The 19,955-nt window shown below is 39.5% G+C and overlaps 1 protein-coding gene and 1 long non-coding RNA gene across 5 annotated transcripts in view; both read left to right on the top strand.

Annotated features, from left to right (window-relative positions):
* The window catches only part of LOC138854642 (uncharacterized), a 36,666-nt gene extending 22,341 nt beyond the window's left edge, over positions 1-14,325 (top strand). The window contains exon 2 of the long non-coding RNA XR_011393836.1: positions 14,220-14,325. This is a non-coding gene — a long non-coding RNA (uncharacterized lncRNA). The remainder of the gene's footprint in view (positions 1-14,219) is intronic.
* LOC128700496 (multiple epidermal growth factor-like domains protein 6) overlaps positions 1-19,955 on the top strand; it is a 434,002-nt gene that overhangs the window by 334,769 nt on the left and 79,278 nt on the right. For 3 of the 4 annotated variants that reach the window (XM_070098929.1, XM_070098930.1, XM_070098932.1), the window contains 3 exons: positions 14,397-14,492; positions 18,309-18,431; positions 19,818-19,940. In XM_070098929.1, coding sequence (XP_069955030.1) covers positions 14,397-14,492; positions 18,309-18,431; positions 19,818-19,940 — 342 coding nt within the window. The remainder of the gene's footprint in view (positions 1-14,396; positions 14,493-18,308; positions 18,432-19,817; positions 19,941-19,955) is intronic. The other variant, XM_070098931.1, reaches the window with a different exon arrangement.

Below are 19,955 nucleotides of genomic sequence, written 5' to 3'. Positions count from 1 at the left end.
TACTACTACCACTATATATACCCTCTGTGTCCATGTATTGTTTGTAACGGCTTGACAAAGCTCTTGGAGAGCGAAACGTTGCCACAATGAAATGTCACATTAGTTGCGTTTGTATCCTTTTACTTAACTTCAATCGAACCGCTCCACCACCTTTAGTCTAACCACTCCACTTTTCTTGCACGCTTTTGATGAAAGTGCCAGTAGTGAGGGTGCCAGTGATGCCGTAGTGTAGTACCAATCTGGCATCCGTGCTCGCCAACAGTGTCTGCTAAATATCAAAATGATGAAAGAAAGCCAGTTCATCCTTGCGCCAAGAGGATTACACGTTCAATATTCAACGTTTCCTGTTTTTCCTTGGGCCAGCTTGATGCCAGACAGTTAAAAATTAATGTGGTTTAAAACCAACTGTTTATAAGAGGGTCATTATGACCGCAAGTGTAATCTGTTCACCGCCATTCAAGACTAATCACGGAACAGGTGAGGTATGAACCCATGTCAGTTGAGTAACTCACAAGCCAGTACGTTTCAGGACTCGCTTTAATAATAATAATAATAATAATAATAATAATAATAATAATAATAATTTACTACAAGGACATGTATAAGGTATACAGTGTTGTAATAAAGTTGGTAGAATTACCGACATGTAAAGTAAAAGGACACAAGTGCAACTAATGTGACATTTTATTGTGGCAACGTTTCGCTCTCCAGGAGCTTTATCAAGCCATTAGCGGTAATGGCTTGATAAAGCTCCTGGAGAGCGAAACGTTGCCACAATAAAATGTCACATTAGTTGCACTTGTGTCCTTTTACTTTACAAGATATACAGTCATAGCTGACATCAATATCATACTACTATATAGAAAGCCACTTGTTATGCAAATTAGGTCAATTTCGAATCTCAACCAGTTTCGTGATTTGTTTACAATCGCGTTATTACGATTTCGTGAGTCATTCACGACTATTTGTATTCCAAAAGTAGGATTGAATTCTCCGTGTATGTCCACTGAGGTAAATACACCATACAACGCACGCTTCACCATACGATCAATATTTGCAAAAACCAGACGTAAAATGGCTGGTTTTTCGTAATTTACAAATGATTAGTTATGCGTTTTATTAGGTTTATGTAATTTAACCAAACCTAGAGAACAAAAAGGCACAATACCATGACTGGAAAAATACATAAATAACCTACAACATTTTGGACCATTTACAAGTCACAAGTAACTTGTAAATGGACCAAGTCTGACCGAAACGTCGTCATAATCTTTTCTCTTTCCTATTTACCTGGAGTTTACCTGGAGAGAGTTCCTGGGGTCAACGCCCCCGCGGCCCGGTCTGTGACCAGGCCTCCTGGTGGATCAGAGCCTGATCAACCAGGCTGTTGCTGCTGGCTGCACGCAAACCAACGTACGAGCCACAGCCCGGCTGATCAGGAACTGACTTTAGGTGCTTGTCCAGTGCCAGCTTGAAGACTGCCAGGGGTCTGTTGGTAATCCCCCTTATGTATGCTGGGAGGCAGTTGAACAGTCTCGGGCCCCTGACACTTATTGTATGGTCTCTTAACGTGCTAGTGACATCCCTGCTTTTCATTGGGGGGATGTTGCATCGTCTGCCAAGTCTTTTGCTTTCGTAGTGAGTGATTTTCGTGTGCAAGTTCGGTACTAGTCCCTCTAGAATTTTCCAGGTGTATATAATCATGTATCTCTCCCTCCTGCGTTCCAGGGAATACAGGTTTAGGAACCTCAAGCGCTCCCAGTAATTGAGGTGTTTTATCTCCGTTATGCGCGCCGTGAAAGTTCTCTGTACATTTTCTAGGACAGCAATTTCACCTGCCTTGAAAGGTGCTGTTAGTGTGCATCAATATTCCAGTCTGTTATTTGTGTATTATCTAAACCGTAATTACCCTAACGTAATTTAACATAAAAAATAATGAGTTTTGAGGAAAAAATAGGAAGCGTTAAGAAACTGACGTTGAGAACTACGTCACAAAGTCGACGTAACGAAAATGTGTTGACAGACACGTAAGCAGCATGGAGGATCACCGGTTGTCCCGTGGCTTGGCTGGCAACGCACTCGCCTCATATACTAAGTGTCCGAGGTTCGATCCCCGGCACGGGTGGAAACATTAAGCATGTTTCCTTGCCCCTGTTGCTCCTGTTCACTTAGCAGTAAGTAGGTACCTGGATGTTAGTCGACTGTTGTGGGTGGCATCCTGGGAGGGGGGTGGGTAGTATACCTTAGATAGGGCTGGGCTTTGAGCTGAGGTAAGATAACAGCTCCTGGTCTGTAAAATTGATTTGCGTAGAATAAAAAGCTGAGCACAGTAGAGTTACCTAAATGTTCAAACCACCTTAAATATTTGTCTAAATTGTTATTATTATTGGTATTATTATTATTATTATTATTATTATTATTATTATTATTATTTATTAAATCAGTAGAGGTTATGCAGTATCTCAGGAATTTAAGGTAATCAGATTTGATCCAGTTCCGTGGATCAAGAGCCCATCACAGACATCAGCTCCTAAATAGAAAAATTATGTAAACGACGAAATTCCTCAATCACGCAACTCGGAAAAACATTAAAAGAAAATGAAAAATTCAAGAAAAACTAAGAAAAAAAATTAGAATGCATGTCCTAGAACGCCAAACAAAAATCAAGCCTAAAAAATTCTGATATTAACATATATTTAAAATATATTACCAAAATTCGGAACCCGATTTCAGGTATTTAACGTGTATATTCCCTTCCAGGGAGGTGTTCCTTGATGCTGGGGCTCTTGATTCAAGGAACTAGAGCCAATCCCACCCCCTCATACCAGATTTATTTACCTCGTATTACTTAGGCGCTACATGACCCCTACTGCTTTAGCGCTTTACAAGGGATAATGAAAATTAATAATGTTAAAAGTTAATAATGATAAATTAATATGAAAATAGAACTATGAAAATATAATAGTAATGAAAATTAATGATAATGATATAATGAAGAAATGAAAAATAAAGAAAATATAATAATGAGAATAAAAATAATAATGAGAATAATAATAATAATAATAATAATAATAATAATAATAGTTGGTGGTACGAAGGAGTGGGTTATGTTGGAGTGAAAATGTACGATAAATGCGTCCCTCGAGCCTGCTAGTTTGCATATCAAATAGGTTGTGTTCTCGGCAGTCTGCTGGCGGCAACGTAACTCAGTCTTATGTTTACCTCAGCGTGGGTCTAACACAGCTAAATATTGTTTGCTTCAGCATGGGTCCAGCACAGCTGAACATTACTCCAACATGGGTCCAACACAGCTAAGGATTGTTTTCCTCAATGTGGGTCTAACACAGCTGAACAGTTTGCTCCAGCGTGGGTCCAACACAGCTAAACGTTGCTTACCTCAGTGTGAATCCAACACAGCTAAACGTTGCTTACCTCAGTGTGAATCCAACACAGCTAAACGTTGCTTACCTCAGTGTGAATCCAACACAGCTAAACGTTGCTTACCTCAGTGTGAATCCAACACAGCTAAACGTTGCTTACCTCAGTGTGAATCCAACACAGCTAAACGTTGCTTACCTCAGTGTTGGTCCAACACAGCTAAACGTTGTTTACCTCAGGATGGGTTCAACACAGCTAAACATTGTTTACCACAGTGTAACATTAAGATCAATTAAATCTTCCTAATTGGTTTACCTCCAACGCTGCATACAACAATATTTTATACACCGTATTAGCATGCAGACACAAATCGCAACATTGATTTATATCGCAAACTAACTCAAAGAAAATATATGAAACATATATCAATGATATATACTAAAAAGTGTGTTAAAACGCACAATATACGATGTATGTGGCATTTTACCAAGAAGACGTTTTGCCCACCAGGCTTTAAGATTGTAAAAGTCCCTCGTGGACGAAACATCTTAACAATAAAATGCAATGAACAACTTATGGTGATTTATTAAGAAGAATATAAAGGAAAAGTGTACATTTCGGTCTTGCATTTACGTCAGTGTGGATAAAATAATACACGTTGCAAACGATAAATGCTTAACTCGTCATTATTTTCTTCCATGTGGGTTCGTTTGAGCCGTCATATACGTACCATGTTTTATTCGTAGAGATGACCTCAACCGCTGTATTGCTCTGCATAATGTGCTGGATCAGAAGCCTGTGAAAACAATTTCCTGTACACTTGCACTAGTCAGCATGGCGCCCACTGTTCAAGGATACCAGGAAAATTGTTTGTAAACCTAAAGCTTCGAGGGCGTATTCAGTTACTGAAGGCTACATAGAGCGTATTCAGAGCGCTTTCAGAACTCGTTGTGCGTGCACGGTACTAATCCAAGAGTATTCGAAATAATAACGCAGGAGAGTTATTAATCCAGGATATCCCATTGAAAACCAGTGTGGCTTTTTTTCTCTGGGTCCTTAACTTCCATTCCCAGAATACGACCCAAAGGGGTACCTTGTTACCCAGTGACGGCCCTATATTTTTGGGGTCCTGAAGCTTGAACTGTTATAGGGGCCCCTTCGCAACACCTCATATAATAGACCCAGAATTTTTAAGAGATGTAAACTGAAGTGGCTTCTGGGGCCTCTCAGGGATTAAGGCCTCTGAAGCTTAAGTTTCATTAGTTTCACAGTAGATCCTCCCCAGTTGCTGCCCCATTCACAACACACCGTCTTCCTTAACCTATTACAGGCACTTTTGACACTTAATTCATTTCTAGCATACTGACTCCCTTAATCCCTCAACAGTTAATTCATCCACTCATCCCCAATCCACCGGTTCGTCCAAACAATCCCAAACACTTTAGCTTCTCCTCCAAACACTGAATTCCAATTTTCTAAAAAAAAAGAAATGGATATATATTTTATGGGACACTGGTGTGTTTAGCGCTTAATTTTAAGTGTAATAATTGTAACATTGTTTTATGAGGCAGTTTAATTCGCCAACATCAATAATAAAGCTGAAAATTAATTTTCAGTTGTTATACAAGAGAATATAAGCAATTATGTGATGACAAGCTGTGTGATCTTTACAGTGTTGTGCTGTATAGCCCTTGTGGCTTAGCGCTTCTTTTTTATTATAATAATAATTTACAGTGTTGTATAATTAGTCATGTCTCGTTTGTGTACTTTATATCTTTATTTACTACAAGTACATGTACAAGATATACAGACCATAGCTGATATCAATGACAATACTATATAGAAAGCAGCTTGTTATGCTGAGCATTTCGGGCAAATTAGGTCAGTTTTGTCCCAGGATGCGACCCACACCAGTTAACACCCAGGTACCCATTTTAAACTGATGGGTGAACAGGGACAGCAGGTGTCGTATGGAAACACGTCCCTAATGTTTTCCAGCCGTACCGGAGGAGATTCGAACCCCGGACCTCAGTGTGTGAGCTGAGGGCGCTAGCAGTCGAGTTGGAGTGAAAGTGAAGTAAACTCTGTAGGTTGTTATACAGGGCGATATATAGAGCAATAGCTGGTAGGCCTGGTAGGCAAAGTTCTCGCTTAACACGCTGACTGTCCGGATTCGATTCCCTGCAAGGGTGAAAACATTGGGCGTGCTTCCTTACACCTGTTGTCCATGTTCATCCATCAGTACAACAGGTACCTGGGTGTTAGTGGACTGGTGAGAGTGGTATCCCGGGACAAAACTGACCAAATTTGCCCGAAATGCTCAGCATAACAAGCGGCTTTCTATATAGTAGTATGTCATTGATGTCAGCTATGGTCTGTATACCTTGTACATGTACTTGTAGAAATAAAGATATATTAAGAAGACCAGTGTGTCCGCCCGCGTTTCTAGAGCCTCGGAGTTAACGGACTGTTTTTCTTTATTATTCTCGCGGCGCACGCCCAGGACGCACTCCTATTTATACTCATTTATACCCATTTACACTCAGCCACTCTTGCTAGCCATGACGTCACGGACTCCCGTGGGCCCAGGGGGCACGCCCAGGACGCACGCCCAGGACGCACGCCCAGGGCGCACGCCCAGGGCGCACGGGAGTCCGTAACGTCATGGCTAGCAAGAGTGGCTGAGTATAAATGGTATTTAAATTATTACTACAAGTGTCACTGTTGAAAGTCATGGTCATGTACCATTGTACTTAATTTCTAGATAGATGAGAACATATTATTATTATTATTATTATTATTATTATTATTTGGAAGATCTAAATCCGTAGAAGCTAGACAGCGCCTGGCTAGATTTGTAAGTTGCACGACGTGTTTGTCACATAATTGATAAACGGAGGATCGAACCTTTAATTCCTTGCACAGATAAATGAGACACGTGAGAAACACCTGTGTATCTAGTTATAATCGTAAGTAATTTTTAAAGGGGCGGACCGGTAAGCCAGGGGAAGGCCTCAGTCAGACGACCAAAAAGTCCAGCTGCGGGTTGTCATATGACTAAGATCCGCGTCAGGAAACACTTGTACTGTTTCCTGACGAATCTAACCCCTATATACAATGCGAAAAATTTCGCCTGCACAACAGGCTTTACGAATCTAATAATTAGATATACAAATCCTTCCGTGCGGGCGAAACGTCCCTTACAATAAAAAAAAATCCCTAGATGTTGCACACATATCGTTCTTCAACTTGCTTGTGTTATGCCATTGATCTAATGGTATTCCATGCAATGAATGAACGCTTCACATAATGTTAGAATAAATTGGTACTAAATACCTATACACGAAGCTGTGTTCTGCACATTGTCAATGAGTAGTTCACTAACCCTCCTCAAGGTCCCTCATACTGTAATTTCATCTTCGTCTTGAGTACGCCTGACATATCTTACGATGCGGACGTGCGACCTGGCATTCACTATTAGTGCTTGTTTCGTCTTGTACTCTGTATGACAACGTTGAGCAACAGTAAAGGCGAACGTTTAATATTCACCAGGATAGTGTCCTGGCACGGGTCTGTGATCCTTCCATGAATAACAGTAGAGGCTATGATGTGGAGTTGGTCTCAACCCTCCGTGGCTACTAAGGTATAGTTGCGGACTTGTAAATGCAAAGACACCGGTTTGATTCCCACTGCTCTCTGCATAATTTATTTTCATAAAGGGAAATTTTCTTTCCTAATATACATTGAATATGTATATAACAAGCTATACAAGTTCCAAAACCACCACAGGTTGAGTTGAAATATATCTTTCAACCTTCCCCGTGGTTGATGTGCAATATATATATATATATATATATATATATATATATATATATATATATATATATATATATGTCGTGCCGAATATGTAAAACTGGTCAATTAGCAAGAACTCATTTAAAATTACGTCCTTTCAAAAATTTTCTCTTATACATTTAAAGATATATTTTTTTCATTAATGTTAATGTAAAAATTTTTAATTTTGCACCAAAAGAAACTTAGAAAACTTACCTAACCTTATTATAACAAGCGCAATTTATTTTAGCCTAACCCAACTAAATATATTTTAAATACTTTTACAGTAATTTAATACTAAACAAACACAATGAAATATATTTTTTTCGTTAGGTTTAGAATGATTTTTGCGAAATTGTTGCATACACAAATTTTAGCTTGTCCTATACGGCAAGATGAGCGTTGCTATTTAGCTAAGATCGCAAGTTCTGCCTATTCGGCACGACATATATATATATATATATATATATATATATATATATATATATATATATATATATAATATATAATATATATATATATATATATATTATATTTATATATTTATATGTATATATTTATATATATATATTTATATATATATATTTATATATATATATATATATATATATATATATATATATATATATATATATATATATATATATATAATATACCACATGTGCCGAATAGGTATAAGTGGTCAGTTAGCAAGAACTCGTTTAAAATTAAGTCCTTTCTAAAATTTTATCTTACACGTTTAAAGATATATTTTTTATTTGTTAATATAAAAATTAATAATTTTGTACCAGAAGAGCCTTAGAAAATTTACCTAACCTTATTATAACGAGCACAATTCAATTTAGCCTAATCCCCCTAAATATATTTTAGACAAGTTTACAACAATTTAATAATAAACAAACACAATGAATATATATTTTTTTCGTTAGGTTCAAAATAATTTTTGCAAAATTATTGCATACATAAATTTTCGCTTGCCATATTCGGCAAGAAGAGCGTTGTTATTTAAGCCAAAATCGCAAGTTTTACCTACTTGGCAAGACATACATGTAATAAACACATACAAACACACTTGAGTCTTGCAGCCGCAAATAGGTGAGTAGACACACACACACACACACACACACACACACCCTTGAAACTGGGCAACTACCTGAGAAATGGAAGACAGCTAATGTAGTCCCCATATTTAAGAAAGGAAACAGAAACGAGGCACTAAACTACAGACCTGTGTCTCTGACATGTATTGTGTGCAAAGTCATGGAGAAGATTATCAGGAGGAGAGTGGTCGAACACCTGGAAAGGAACAAGATTATAAATGAAAACCAGCATGGGTTCATGGAAGGCAAATCTTGTATCACAAACCTCCTGGAGTTTTATGACAAGGTAACAGAAGTAAGACATGAGAGAGAGGGTTGGGTAGATTGCGTTTTCCTAGACTGCAGGAAGGCCTTTGACACAGTTCCCCACAAGAGATTAGTGCAGAAGCTGGAGGATCAGGCACACGTAAAAGGAAGGGCACTGCAATGGATAAGGGAATACCTGACAGGGAGGCAGCAACGAGTCATGGTACGTGAAGAGGTATCACAGTGGGCGCCTGTTACGAGCGGGGTCCCACAGGGGTCAGTTCTAGGACCAGTGCTATTTTTGATATATGTGAACGACATGATGGAAGGAATAGACTCTGAAGTGTCCCTGTTCGCAGATGACGTGAAGTTGATGAGAAGAATTAAATCGGACGAGGATGAGGCAGGACTGCAAAGAGACCTGGAGAGGCTGGACATGTGGTCCAGTAACTGGCTTCTCGAATTCAATCCAGCCAAATGCAAAGTCATGAAGATTGGGGAGGGGCAAAGAAGACCGCAGACAGAGTATAGGCTAGGTGGACAAAGACTACAGACCTCACTCAGGGAGAAAGACCTTGGGGTGACCATAACACCGAGCACATCACCGGAGGCACACATCAACCAAATAACCGCTGCAGCATACGGGCGCCTGGCAAACCTGAGAATAGCGTTCCGATACCTTAATAAGGAATCGTTCAAGACACTGTACACTGTGTATGTTAGGCCCATACTGGAGTATGCAGCACCAGTCTGGAACCCACACCTGGTCAAGCACGTCAAGAAGTTAGAGAAAGTACAAAGGTTTGCAACAAGGCTAGTCCCAGAGCTCAAGGGAATGTCGTACGAGGAAAGGTTAAGGGAAATCGGACTGACGACACTGGAGGACAGAAGGGTCAGGGGAGACATGATAACGACATACAAGATACTGCGGGGAATAGACAAGGTGGACAGAGATAGGATGTTCCAGAGAGGGGACACAGGGACAAGGGGTCACAACTGGAAGCTGAAGACTCAGACGAGTCACAGGGACGTTAGGAAGTATTTCTTCAGTCATAGAGTTGTCAGCAAGTGGAATAGCCTAGCAAGTGAAGTAGTGGAGGCAGGAACCATACATAGTTTTAAGAAGAGGTATGACAAAGCTCAGGAAGCAGAGAGAGAGAGGATCCAGTAGCGATCAGTGAAGAGGCGGGGCCAGGAGCCGAGTCTCGACCCCTGCAACCACAATTAGGTGAGTACAATTAGGTGAGTACACACACACACACACACACACACACACACACACACACACACACACACAGGTTGGGATGGCCCACTACACATCCCATCGTGCATGTTGATGAGTATTCTGCCAGGCTAAGTCTCTTCCCTTCGGGCCAGTGGGTTTTATCGAGTGGGGCAGTGGAAAGATAGTAAGGGAGGAAAGAAAGGGTTTCGTGGTAGAACAGAGGAAAATGCAGAGAATCTTCATTCAGAATCCTGATTTAAGTTTAATTTTCTGAACTTTTAATGGCGTGTGAGATATAAATTTTACATTTCCAAGACGGCTAAATGGAATTACATTAAAAGCTAAATCGTATAACCTTTTAAAGATTTAATGAACCGTTCAGATTTTTAACTCTGTGATTCATCAAAGAAAACATTGATAATTTAAAGTACTACAAACAGAAGGTTGTAAACTTTAAGTTGGTGAGGGGCTCTTGATTTAGGGAATTGGATCTGTGCTCCAGTTCCCCGAATTAAGCCTGAATGCCTTCCACATCCCGCCCCCAAGGCGCTGTATAATCCTACGGGTTTAGCGCTTCCCCCGTGATTAAAATAATGTAAACTTATTCAGTAAATGAAAAGGCTCCAAGACGATCGTGTATGAATTTTAAATAAACTCTCTTCAGTTAAATTTGAGAAATTAACATTGAAATAAGTACCCCATAAAACTATGAGAGAGACGTGTGATATAATTGCAAAATACACCATACACTATACACCGTTTTACAAATAGTTCTGATCATCTCATCTTCCATTAGTTCTGTGTATAGTTTAGCAAGGCTGAGGGACTGGTTACCTCATTATCTTCTGTCATTCGATTTCTGTATTAAATTAAAAAAGCCTCTTGTTGGCGAAAAGTCTTCGAAATAAAGCTAGCCAGGTGTTGCACAGGTGTCTAATTAATCAGTTCGTAAATAAGACAGTGCTCGAGTTTTTGCATTTTTATGTAAGAACTTTTTTTCCTTCAGGGACTTTGTTGATTCAAAATTTGATGGAGTTCTTAGTGGGGTAAATGTCTTATTTACAATGTCTCTGCTAAATGAAGGACACAAGATATACACAAACTCGTTATTATAGACGACACTAAAATTATAATTAAGTATATAGAGCTGAACGCTTTTCGAGTTTGAGGGACTGATCACCTCAGAACTACTACTACAAAGATAATGGACTGATCACGTCAACTTTAAGAAGCCTACTGTGTAGGCGAAACATTTCGGAATTAAAGACATTACAGCACAAGTGTCTTATTATAACACAAGTTGATAAATATGGGGAGAGTAGCTCTTTTTCCTCGGATCATGCCCCTCAAGGGAGGTTCCTTGACGCTGGTAAGGGGCTCCTGATCTAGGGAATTAGATTTGTGCTCCGGTTCCCTGAATTGAACCTGAATGCCTTTCATCTCCCCCCCCACGCACATGCGCTGTATATTCCTACGGGTTTAGCGCTCCCCATGATCATAATTATTCTCGGATCATGAGCACAGCATCAAGACACCCCTTGAATTGGGAACATGGGGTAGACATAAGAGGGATTGCCAATAGACCTCTGGCTGTCTTCAAGATGGAGCTGGACACACCTAAAGTCAGTACCTGGCCAGCCGAGATTTGTCGTACGTTGGTTTACGCGCAGCCTACAGTAACAGCCTGGTTGATCAAGCCCTGATCTACCGCGAGGCCTGGTCATGGACTGGGCCGCGGGGGCGTTGACCCCCGTAACACTCTAGGTATACTCCAGAGTTAATGGTGAGGAACAGAGTTAGTGCTGTTGGGGAGAGTGAAATGTAAAGGAGATACTGAAGGAATTAAATGGCCTGGGTGTTACACACACACACACACACACACACACACACACACACACACACACACACACACACACACACACACACACTGTACATCTAGTGTACCTGTACACTATCCTTTATTTTCTTGGGTCAAACTTATTTGCCGCCCTTTTTGCAGGCCTTGCCTGACCCCCTGCGGATTTAGTCCTCCGTAAATGTGTAAAGGGGACTTAATGTCGGTGAAGGGCTTTAATCCAAGGGATAAGAGCCTCTTTTCAATTGCTTGAATCTAATCTCATTGCCTCCCATTCCCAGTTGCTGAATAACCTCTACCAGTTCAGTGTAACATGCTGTAATAAAAATAATTATTTTCTTTGTTATGCTAACAAAAGTAAGTCATAAGATGAACATAACTTAACTGTACTTGTATCAGTATAGGTAGATATTATGTTTATGTTGCGATAAGAGGATGGAGGACCGAACCTCCATCAATTCCTGCGTTGAATATCCTACACAGATTTCTTTCTGCATATAAGGTATATCAAATAAAAACACTGAGAACAATGCCATTAGAATATCACCTGGGCATATATATATATATATATATATATATATATATATATATATATATATATATATATATATATATATATATATATATATATATATATATATGCAAAACAACCACTCTGAAAGAATAGAGAAATTCCAAGCGCTTTCGTGACTACTCACATTATAGTTCCTTGATAATGTGAGTAGTCACGAAAGCGCTTGGAATTTCTCTATTCTTTCAGAGTGGTTGTTTTGCATATTTTGAAATCACCTGTTCACTGTGATCTTATTGCATATATATATATATATATATATATATATATATATATATATATATATATATATATATATATATATATATATATATATAATATACATACTGTCATTTTTATAGGGAAGCTATGAACTCGTAAGGGAAATGGGAGGTGATTAGGATTTCCATTCCTTGAACCAAAAGCCCTTCACCAGCACCTAAGCAAGCCCTCTGATGGAAGCGTGCGTCTAGGTGGTAGTAGTTACCTCTTCTGGAAATCTGACGACGGTTTGCCACAAAATAACCAACTCAGTTATTAAGTAATCATCTTCGTACCTGCGGCAGATTTCAACACAGTTAAAGAAACAGCAGAACAGAGTGTATCTAGTATAATGTTTTAGGCGCTTGTGGTGCTTCATGCGAGGGAATATGTAAATGTGTCTCCTTGCTTGTGCTATCAACAGTCTTGTTTACTCTGTGTTTCATTCCAAGCTTTGATGGTTGTTCTGGGAAGGGGTGAACGCAAGCAAGAAGTGGGAAAGGGAGGCAGGGAATGGAGGTAAAGGAGGGGAGATAGGGAGTAAACACTGTATAAAATATAAACGGTAGAGGAGGGGGAACCGTTGTGTATGAGAAGTGTGTATACGTGAGGGGGATGGAAGGGGGCTCGCCTGCTTCCCGACAACAGATAAAACAATAGCCTTTATAGATTGGATATTATTTTGCAGCTAATATACTGTTCAAATTTTTAAGGCTACAGTTTTTTTTCTATGTCCATTATTCTAAATTGAGCACAGTCTCTTTTGACTACGTTAGAAGAGCGTTTTCCAGCACGGCGGCCTTCTAAAAATTGTCAGGTAACATGAAGGCTCCAGAAACTTGACTTTGTCCGCACACTTTTGTCAACAAACTTGTGCGAGGAGTCTGGCCAACAGTTATGGTCGAGCCCAAGTTTAATTTCATTATTTCTGTTGAGTTTTATCCTACTTATTCATCTTGTATTCTCTATTTCTACAATATGACTCAAAAATTTTATATTGCTATTTTTTATTTCCTTGTTTTCATTATTTGCCAATATTTAATTGATAACCCCATTTATTTTCGCTTTAATTACATCTGTTTAGGTGTACAGGGTAACAACATTAAAGATTCCACTAAAAATGGGGATATTATAGATTGTATTTGAACCCCACTCATCAACTACGATAGCCGTTGATATACTTTCCATTTGCATTAATTGAGCATACTGTTAAATCTCTCGGCAGTAAGAATAAGGCAAAACGAAATTATTTCCAAATGTCTCTTCCAGGCTTAATCAGCACTGACCTTGAGAATTGGAGGCTTGAGAATTTAGCAGGGTTGAGTGAGTGTTAGACTGGAGTGAAAGGAGACGAGTTGTATTTAATGGACGTGCTGTTCGAGCGTGAAGGGATTCGAGGAACCCGGTTAACTGCACGTACAGTGCCTGCACTTTGGAGGGGCGGTGGGGGGATGATGCTTCAGTTGCAGGGTTATCTGATTGTGATCTCAGCACACTTCTGGCAAGACGACGATTGAATGACTAATGAACGTGCTTTCTCTGGGGGTTGCCCAGCAACTGAAGCATCACCACAGTGCAGACACTGTACTTCCCACCTCAAGGACTCGTACATATATAAGGGTATAAATATTTAAACTAAACACATCGAAAAAGGCCACAGTAAAAAATATCTGGGAAAAAATACCAGTGATATTTCACATGTTTACACCCACGTCTTTACAGAATTTTTTTATGTATATAATTTATTTATATATCACATTCTGCTTACAGGTAAAGTTAGTAATTTAATACGTTATGTATGAGAAATATTCGGATAAAATGAGACAAATGAAAAACACAATAATTCAAGCATGATTAAGGAGAGGACAGGTGTGGTGGAGGTATAGTGCAGGTGTAGTGCAGTTGTGGGCGTGATGCGGGCAGTGTTGCTCATGTGTATAGTTACAGCTGTGTGTGGCCGCATCAGTTGCTACAATTTTGGCCGCTGTCTCTACAACCGCTGCATCTGTCCCAGAGGTTTCTACGGCACCCATTGTCAGTATGGTGAGTACCTCTTGTCTCCTGCACCTGTCTGTTGTTAGTCACTCTGCTTTGTTAGACGAACCTCCTGTCTCCTGTATCTGTGTAATTAATACCTGTCTCCTGTAACTGCGTTTGACACCTGTCTCCTGTATGTGTGTGTTTGACACCTGTCTTTTACAACTGTTAGGGACTCCTGTCTCTTAGCCCTGTCTTGTTAGTGAAACTGATTTCCTGTATCTGTCTACGTTAGTGTCACCTGTCTCATGCACCTAATCTGTGTTAGTGATACCTGTCTCCTGTACCTATCTGTTAGTAACACCTGTCTCCTGCACGATTTAGGAACACTTGTACACCTGTCCGGTTAATGACACTCGCCCCTTGTTATTGTTTTGTTTGTGACCCCTGTCTCCTTTATGCGTATTGATCTCTCTCTCTTATCTGCGTAGTTAGTGACCTCTGTCTCCTGTACTTATCTGTCCCAGGTACGCTTAATCAGACAGTGGAAGGCAAGGAAATCAACTTGATCCAAAGAAAAGGATCAAAGCTGATTTCAAAATCCAAATCCTTAAGTCCAGTGTATATACTTCATGGACTTGCCAAAATTCCCATCACGGTCCAGAGATCTGTCTTGTGCACCACCTTGCGGTAGCTGGGTAATGAGTGCATCTCTACGAACATCTTCCAATGGATCATGAAAGCACCTCTGTAAACATTTCGTACTGACGCCACTGTCATGGCTGTACCGTTGGTTTTATACAATCTTTGCTCTCTTGGCTCGTAGAGCAATGAACGTTTTACAAAATATTATTGATTGTTGCAATAACCTCGCAAAAATTAATCTGAATATTACCAAATAAATAGATTTTAGGGATAATGTTAAATTTACACTCGCCTAATATCGACTTATTAGGATTAAAGTTAATTATGTTAATTCCTCCCCACATTATATATATTATATATATTATGTATATATAGCTATGGAATAACTCGATGGAAACAGGAATAATGAAGAAGAAAGCCAAAAATTTTAAATCTCAAAATTTGTAACTAGAGGGGACAATGAGGCTAATCGATTACGATTGCGCCTTCACTCTGTCAAATACTGGTATTTGAGTCAGCAGGTTCATTTATTTATCTGCCTGGTATAACAACAAAACATGTGTTGAGTCTTTGCTATGGTTGAAAACTTTGTCTAGGGAAGATTGCATATCTTGTGTGTATTTAATGAGTGACTTTTGTTCGTGGTTTCTTGTCTTGTTGAGGCTCCTTCCAGTTTGTCCCATGTATGAATGGTCACTGTCTTTACATGAGATTTTGTACATTCGTGGCTGTTATTGGTTGACTGGTTTCTTAGGTGCATAGAAAAGTTAGATTCTGATTTTGTTGCGATAATTCAACACGTCTTTTTTTTCTAATTATAGTCTTTTTGTTTTAGCTTTAACTCACATTTTAAAGCATTACTAATGTTTTTTTTTCATCTTTTTCGTCCAGGTTTTATCCGCTTTAGTCTAAAATAAACATTGATTTAACCCTTTCAGAGTGTTCCTTAGGATTCAATAGTAATAACCTAGTTTCATAAGCTTTCTTAATTATTTTTGCTAAAGAGACAGGTACAGCAAAAGAAGACCTTTATTAGCACGATGTTTCGCATACATGAGACTTCATGAAGCCTCGTGTAGGTGAAACATCCGAAGTGTTCTGCATAACCATGGGCTCTCTACATACACTCAAGTGTCACTCATTTCTGTACAAGCAATGCATCATGTTAAAATGAACTTGCATTTATAATAAAAGGCTCCTTTTACCGTATGTCTTTTTTACCGCTTGTCCGCTCTGCCATAATTTAAGTATTATTGTTGTATTAATGAGAAGCTCTGAACCTGAGATGATGATATACAGCATCTGGAAAATACGAGACAGAATTGATCGAGGATGGCAGCTGATGTTTCTCGGGAAACTTGTTTAAAAGATTGTATTAGCTATCATGTTTCTTTCCGTCCTAAGCCATTCTCAAACTTACATTTCTTCAAATTAATTCACTTTGTTTGCAATTTGAGTTATGCTTCCTGGATTTAAATTCTTTTGAGTGCCAGGTTAGGTAAGGCTTGTCAGGTAACAGGAGTTTTACTGACGCGAGTTTTATAGCCATATGATGACTCACAGCTGGAGCTCTTGGTCATCTGACCGAGGCCTTCCGCTGGCTTACCGTTCCACCTCTTTAAAAATCATGGTAATGATTTTAACCGGTTTCTGAGTGTTTATACCGCCGCTTCCCCCATAATTTTAGCTCTCGCACTCAGTGGGTTACATCTGACTTCCATTCGTTACCTTGCTCTTCGAAGTCTCTTCCGGAGAGCGACTTCGAATTTCCCTTCATTCACACCAATAGCTTTTTTAACATCTGTTCAGCACCCATACACATTTAAATACTCCCATATCAAAACTGTCTCGTTTTTCTACCATAATCGTGGCTACCATAATTGTCTGCGGCTACCATAATCATCTGCGGCTACCATAATCATCTGCGGCTACCATAATCATCTGCGGCTACCATAATCGTTATATCTACTTTTTCAGGGAAATTACAATGGAAATTTTCTAAATATAAGAACTATTAAGAAGAAACTCCCAGGAGTGCAAATATAAGTGAGTAATAATTAAGGTAGAGTTAATAAGTAACACACGTGCAAAGTTAGGTATCTTTTTTCCGATACGTTTCGCTTACATAGTTGGCTTCATCAGTCAAGTACAGAAGTGCTAGCAGAAGCAGTAGAGATAAAACATAATCAATGAACCCATCACCTTTAAAGGGTGATGGACTGATTACTTTTTCACATCTCTACTGCTTCTGCTAGCTCTTCTGTACTCGACTGAAGATACCTAACTGTTGCACATATCTTATCAACCTGTGGGTATTGTATACCATTTTCATATTCACAAGGTAGAGTTAATTCAGTTTACCTGCCAGTTTGCGTTTTCCCGAAACAAAGAGGAAAATACAGCAGTTCTGAGTGCAAAAAGTTTAGCCGAGTTTTTTGTTGTTGTTTTACTCGCGACAGGAGGGCAGTGCCTCCTGTTTTGAGGCTGGCTGGGATTTCTTTCGCTCATCCAAACATTTTATGTTCCATATATTAGCTCTTTTTGAATTGCAGATCTTTTATAATTACATGATTCCCTTTTTCCAGTCATCTGCCTTTGCTCCCCCTCTCCTAGGCACCTCACATTCCTTTGATTTTTAGAAAAAACTACGAAGTATCACTGTCACACTAAAATATTCTCTTAATCTTAAATTATAATTCGTATATTCTGTTTATTTTATTTTCACTTATTACTATTAATCTCTCTCTCTCTCTCTCTCTCTCTCTCTCTCTCTCTCTCTCTCTCTCTCTCTCTCTCTCTCTCTCTCTCTCTCTCTCTCTCTCTCTCTCTCTCTCTCACACACACACACACACACTCCACCCCTCCTTCAGAGTGCTTGCACTCTGAAGGAGGGGCGGATAAATGTTGCGGTCGTTTAACCGTAGTATCGGCACGCCTTTGGCGAGTCAGAGATGGAGTGAGTGAAGTTGAAGGAGTTTCTTCTTTTTCGGGTCACCCTGCCTCGGTGGGAATCGGCCCATGTGTTTATGTATGGACGGGATTTCGACACGTGAAGTGCTAAACCTTTATGGTTCTGCACAAGAGTGGTTCAATCCGATATCCACTAAGTGAGAAAGGGACACTTATCTAACCGCGTTCATCACTATTAGCCTATTTCTCTATAGCAAGACATACGTCAAACTATTCCCAGTTTTTCTTCAACGTAAATATGTGCACTGATGTGTGTTGTGTCGACAGATCGGGATGAGTGTGGCACGAACAATGGCGGTTGTGACCAGACGTGTAAGAACACTGTGGGTTCGTACCTGTGTTGCTGTGGTCCAGGTTACAGGCTCGGATCTGACAATCGCTCCTGCCAGGGTAAGTGTTACTGAAGCTCCTGAATAATAACTGAAGTTTCGTGGCTGAACAAAGTCACACATACACTACAAACTGGTAATCGAATCTTATGTTTCACTTTATTCACTTCATGTACCACTTTGTTAAATTATCTAGTCTTTCAGAACACAAATGACTTTTTCTCCACCTCCCAATACTCTGACTTGACTCATGACCTTCCCCTTGTCTTTCCTCACCTGCTACTTGAAAATGGTCTAACGTGGACCGAAACATCGTCCCGGTCTCAGTACCGGTTAGTGTTTTAGTTGCTACCACCTTTTTTCTGCCTTTGTTGCAATCGTGACACCAAGATCATGTTGACAACCAGTGGAAGATTTTTCTCTCTTTTTCCCCATATATCTTATAACTGCTCAAATGCATTGCAACAAGACTGAGAGAGAACACGCGCTGCATATGTTGTTGGTACTAACATTCTAGTTCGTTATCATCATTTATCAGTTACATTAATTTTATATTCGATGGGAAGTGCTCAACCCATAGGGATGATACAGCACCAGTGGAATGGGAGGTAATCAGATCTGATACGAGGAAGAGGAGGGTAATATCTGCTCCTTGCATGTAGATCCCTTCACAAGCGTCAAAGTACCCTGATAATTTAGACACATGTGCAACTCTTGGGTATCCTCAATAAAGATACCCAAGAGTTGCACATGTGTCTAATTTATCAACATGTCGGTTCTCTGAACCATTCATCTACAATCCTGTCAAAGTACCCTTCTTAGAAGGGTGTAGTTGGTTTAATATGCGGGTTCTAATATTCTAGATGGTCTAGTATGCTTGTTCTAACGCTCATGTTTTCCTAATATTTATGGCTGTCATTATTTTTTATGGGAGCGTTTCAGTTATTATTGGTGTCACTGTTGCTGTCTCATCAGTTTTTACAGTTGTAAAGTATATTATTTGCTATGTTTTATCCTTTTTATCGGCTACAGATTTTATTTAGTGTTTTTGATGCTCGTAATGTGGAGCCAATGACTGCTGGTACTTACCCACGCAGTCACAACTGAGAGAATATCTATACACAGTCAATGATGCCTATTGCTGTTTTAATGTCAATGACGAGATATCCGAAATTTAAAGCTGTCTAAAGGGTATTGGTAAATCTCTCGAGAAATAGAGAGGGTAGCTCTAATTCTCAGGGTCAAGGGCTCTTTAAAGAGGAATGACTAAGAAAAAAATTTCATAGCGGGTGAGGAAGATGTGCAGACATCTTAAAATAATTATTGAAGTGATATATTAGCGTTTTTAATAAATGTTCTAAGAAGGTCGCGAGTTTTCCTCACCTGCCTTGGATTATATTCCGTCAAGTTGAGTCATCTAACAGAAACAATGTTTATGTACCGATAGATGTGGACGAATGTGAGCAACACAATGGTGGATGTTCCCACGAGTGCATCAACACCATAGGTTCCTACCAATGTAGCTGTAGTCAAGGTCACCGCCTCCTTCCTGACGGACGTACCTGCATACGTAAGTTACAGGCAT

Source organism: Cherax quadricarinatus, chromosome 65 (genome assembly GCF_038502225.1).
Source record: "Cherax quadricarinatus isolate ZL_2023a chromosome 65, ASM3850222v1, whole genome shotgun sequence".
NCBI classification, from domain to species: domain Eukaryota; kingdom Metazoa; phylum Arthropoda; class Malacostraca; order Decapoda; family Parastacidae; genus Cherax; species Cherax quadricarinatus.
This window is presented reverse-complemented; position numbering and strand designations above follow the sequence as displayed.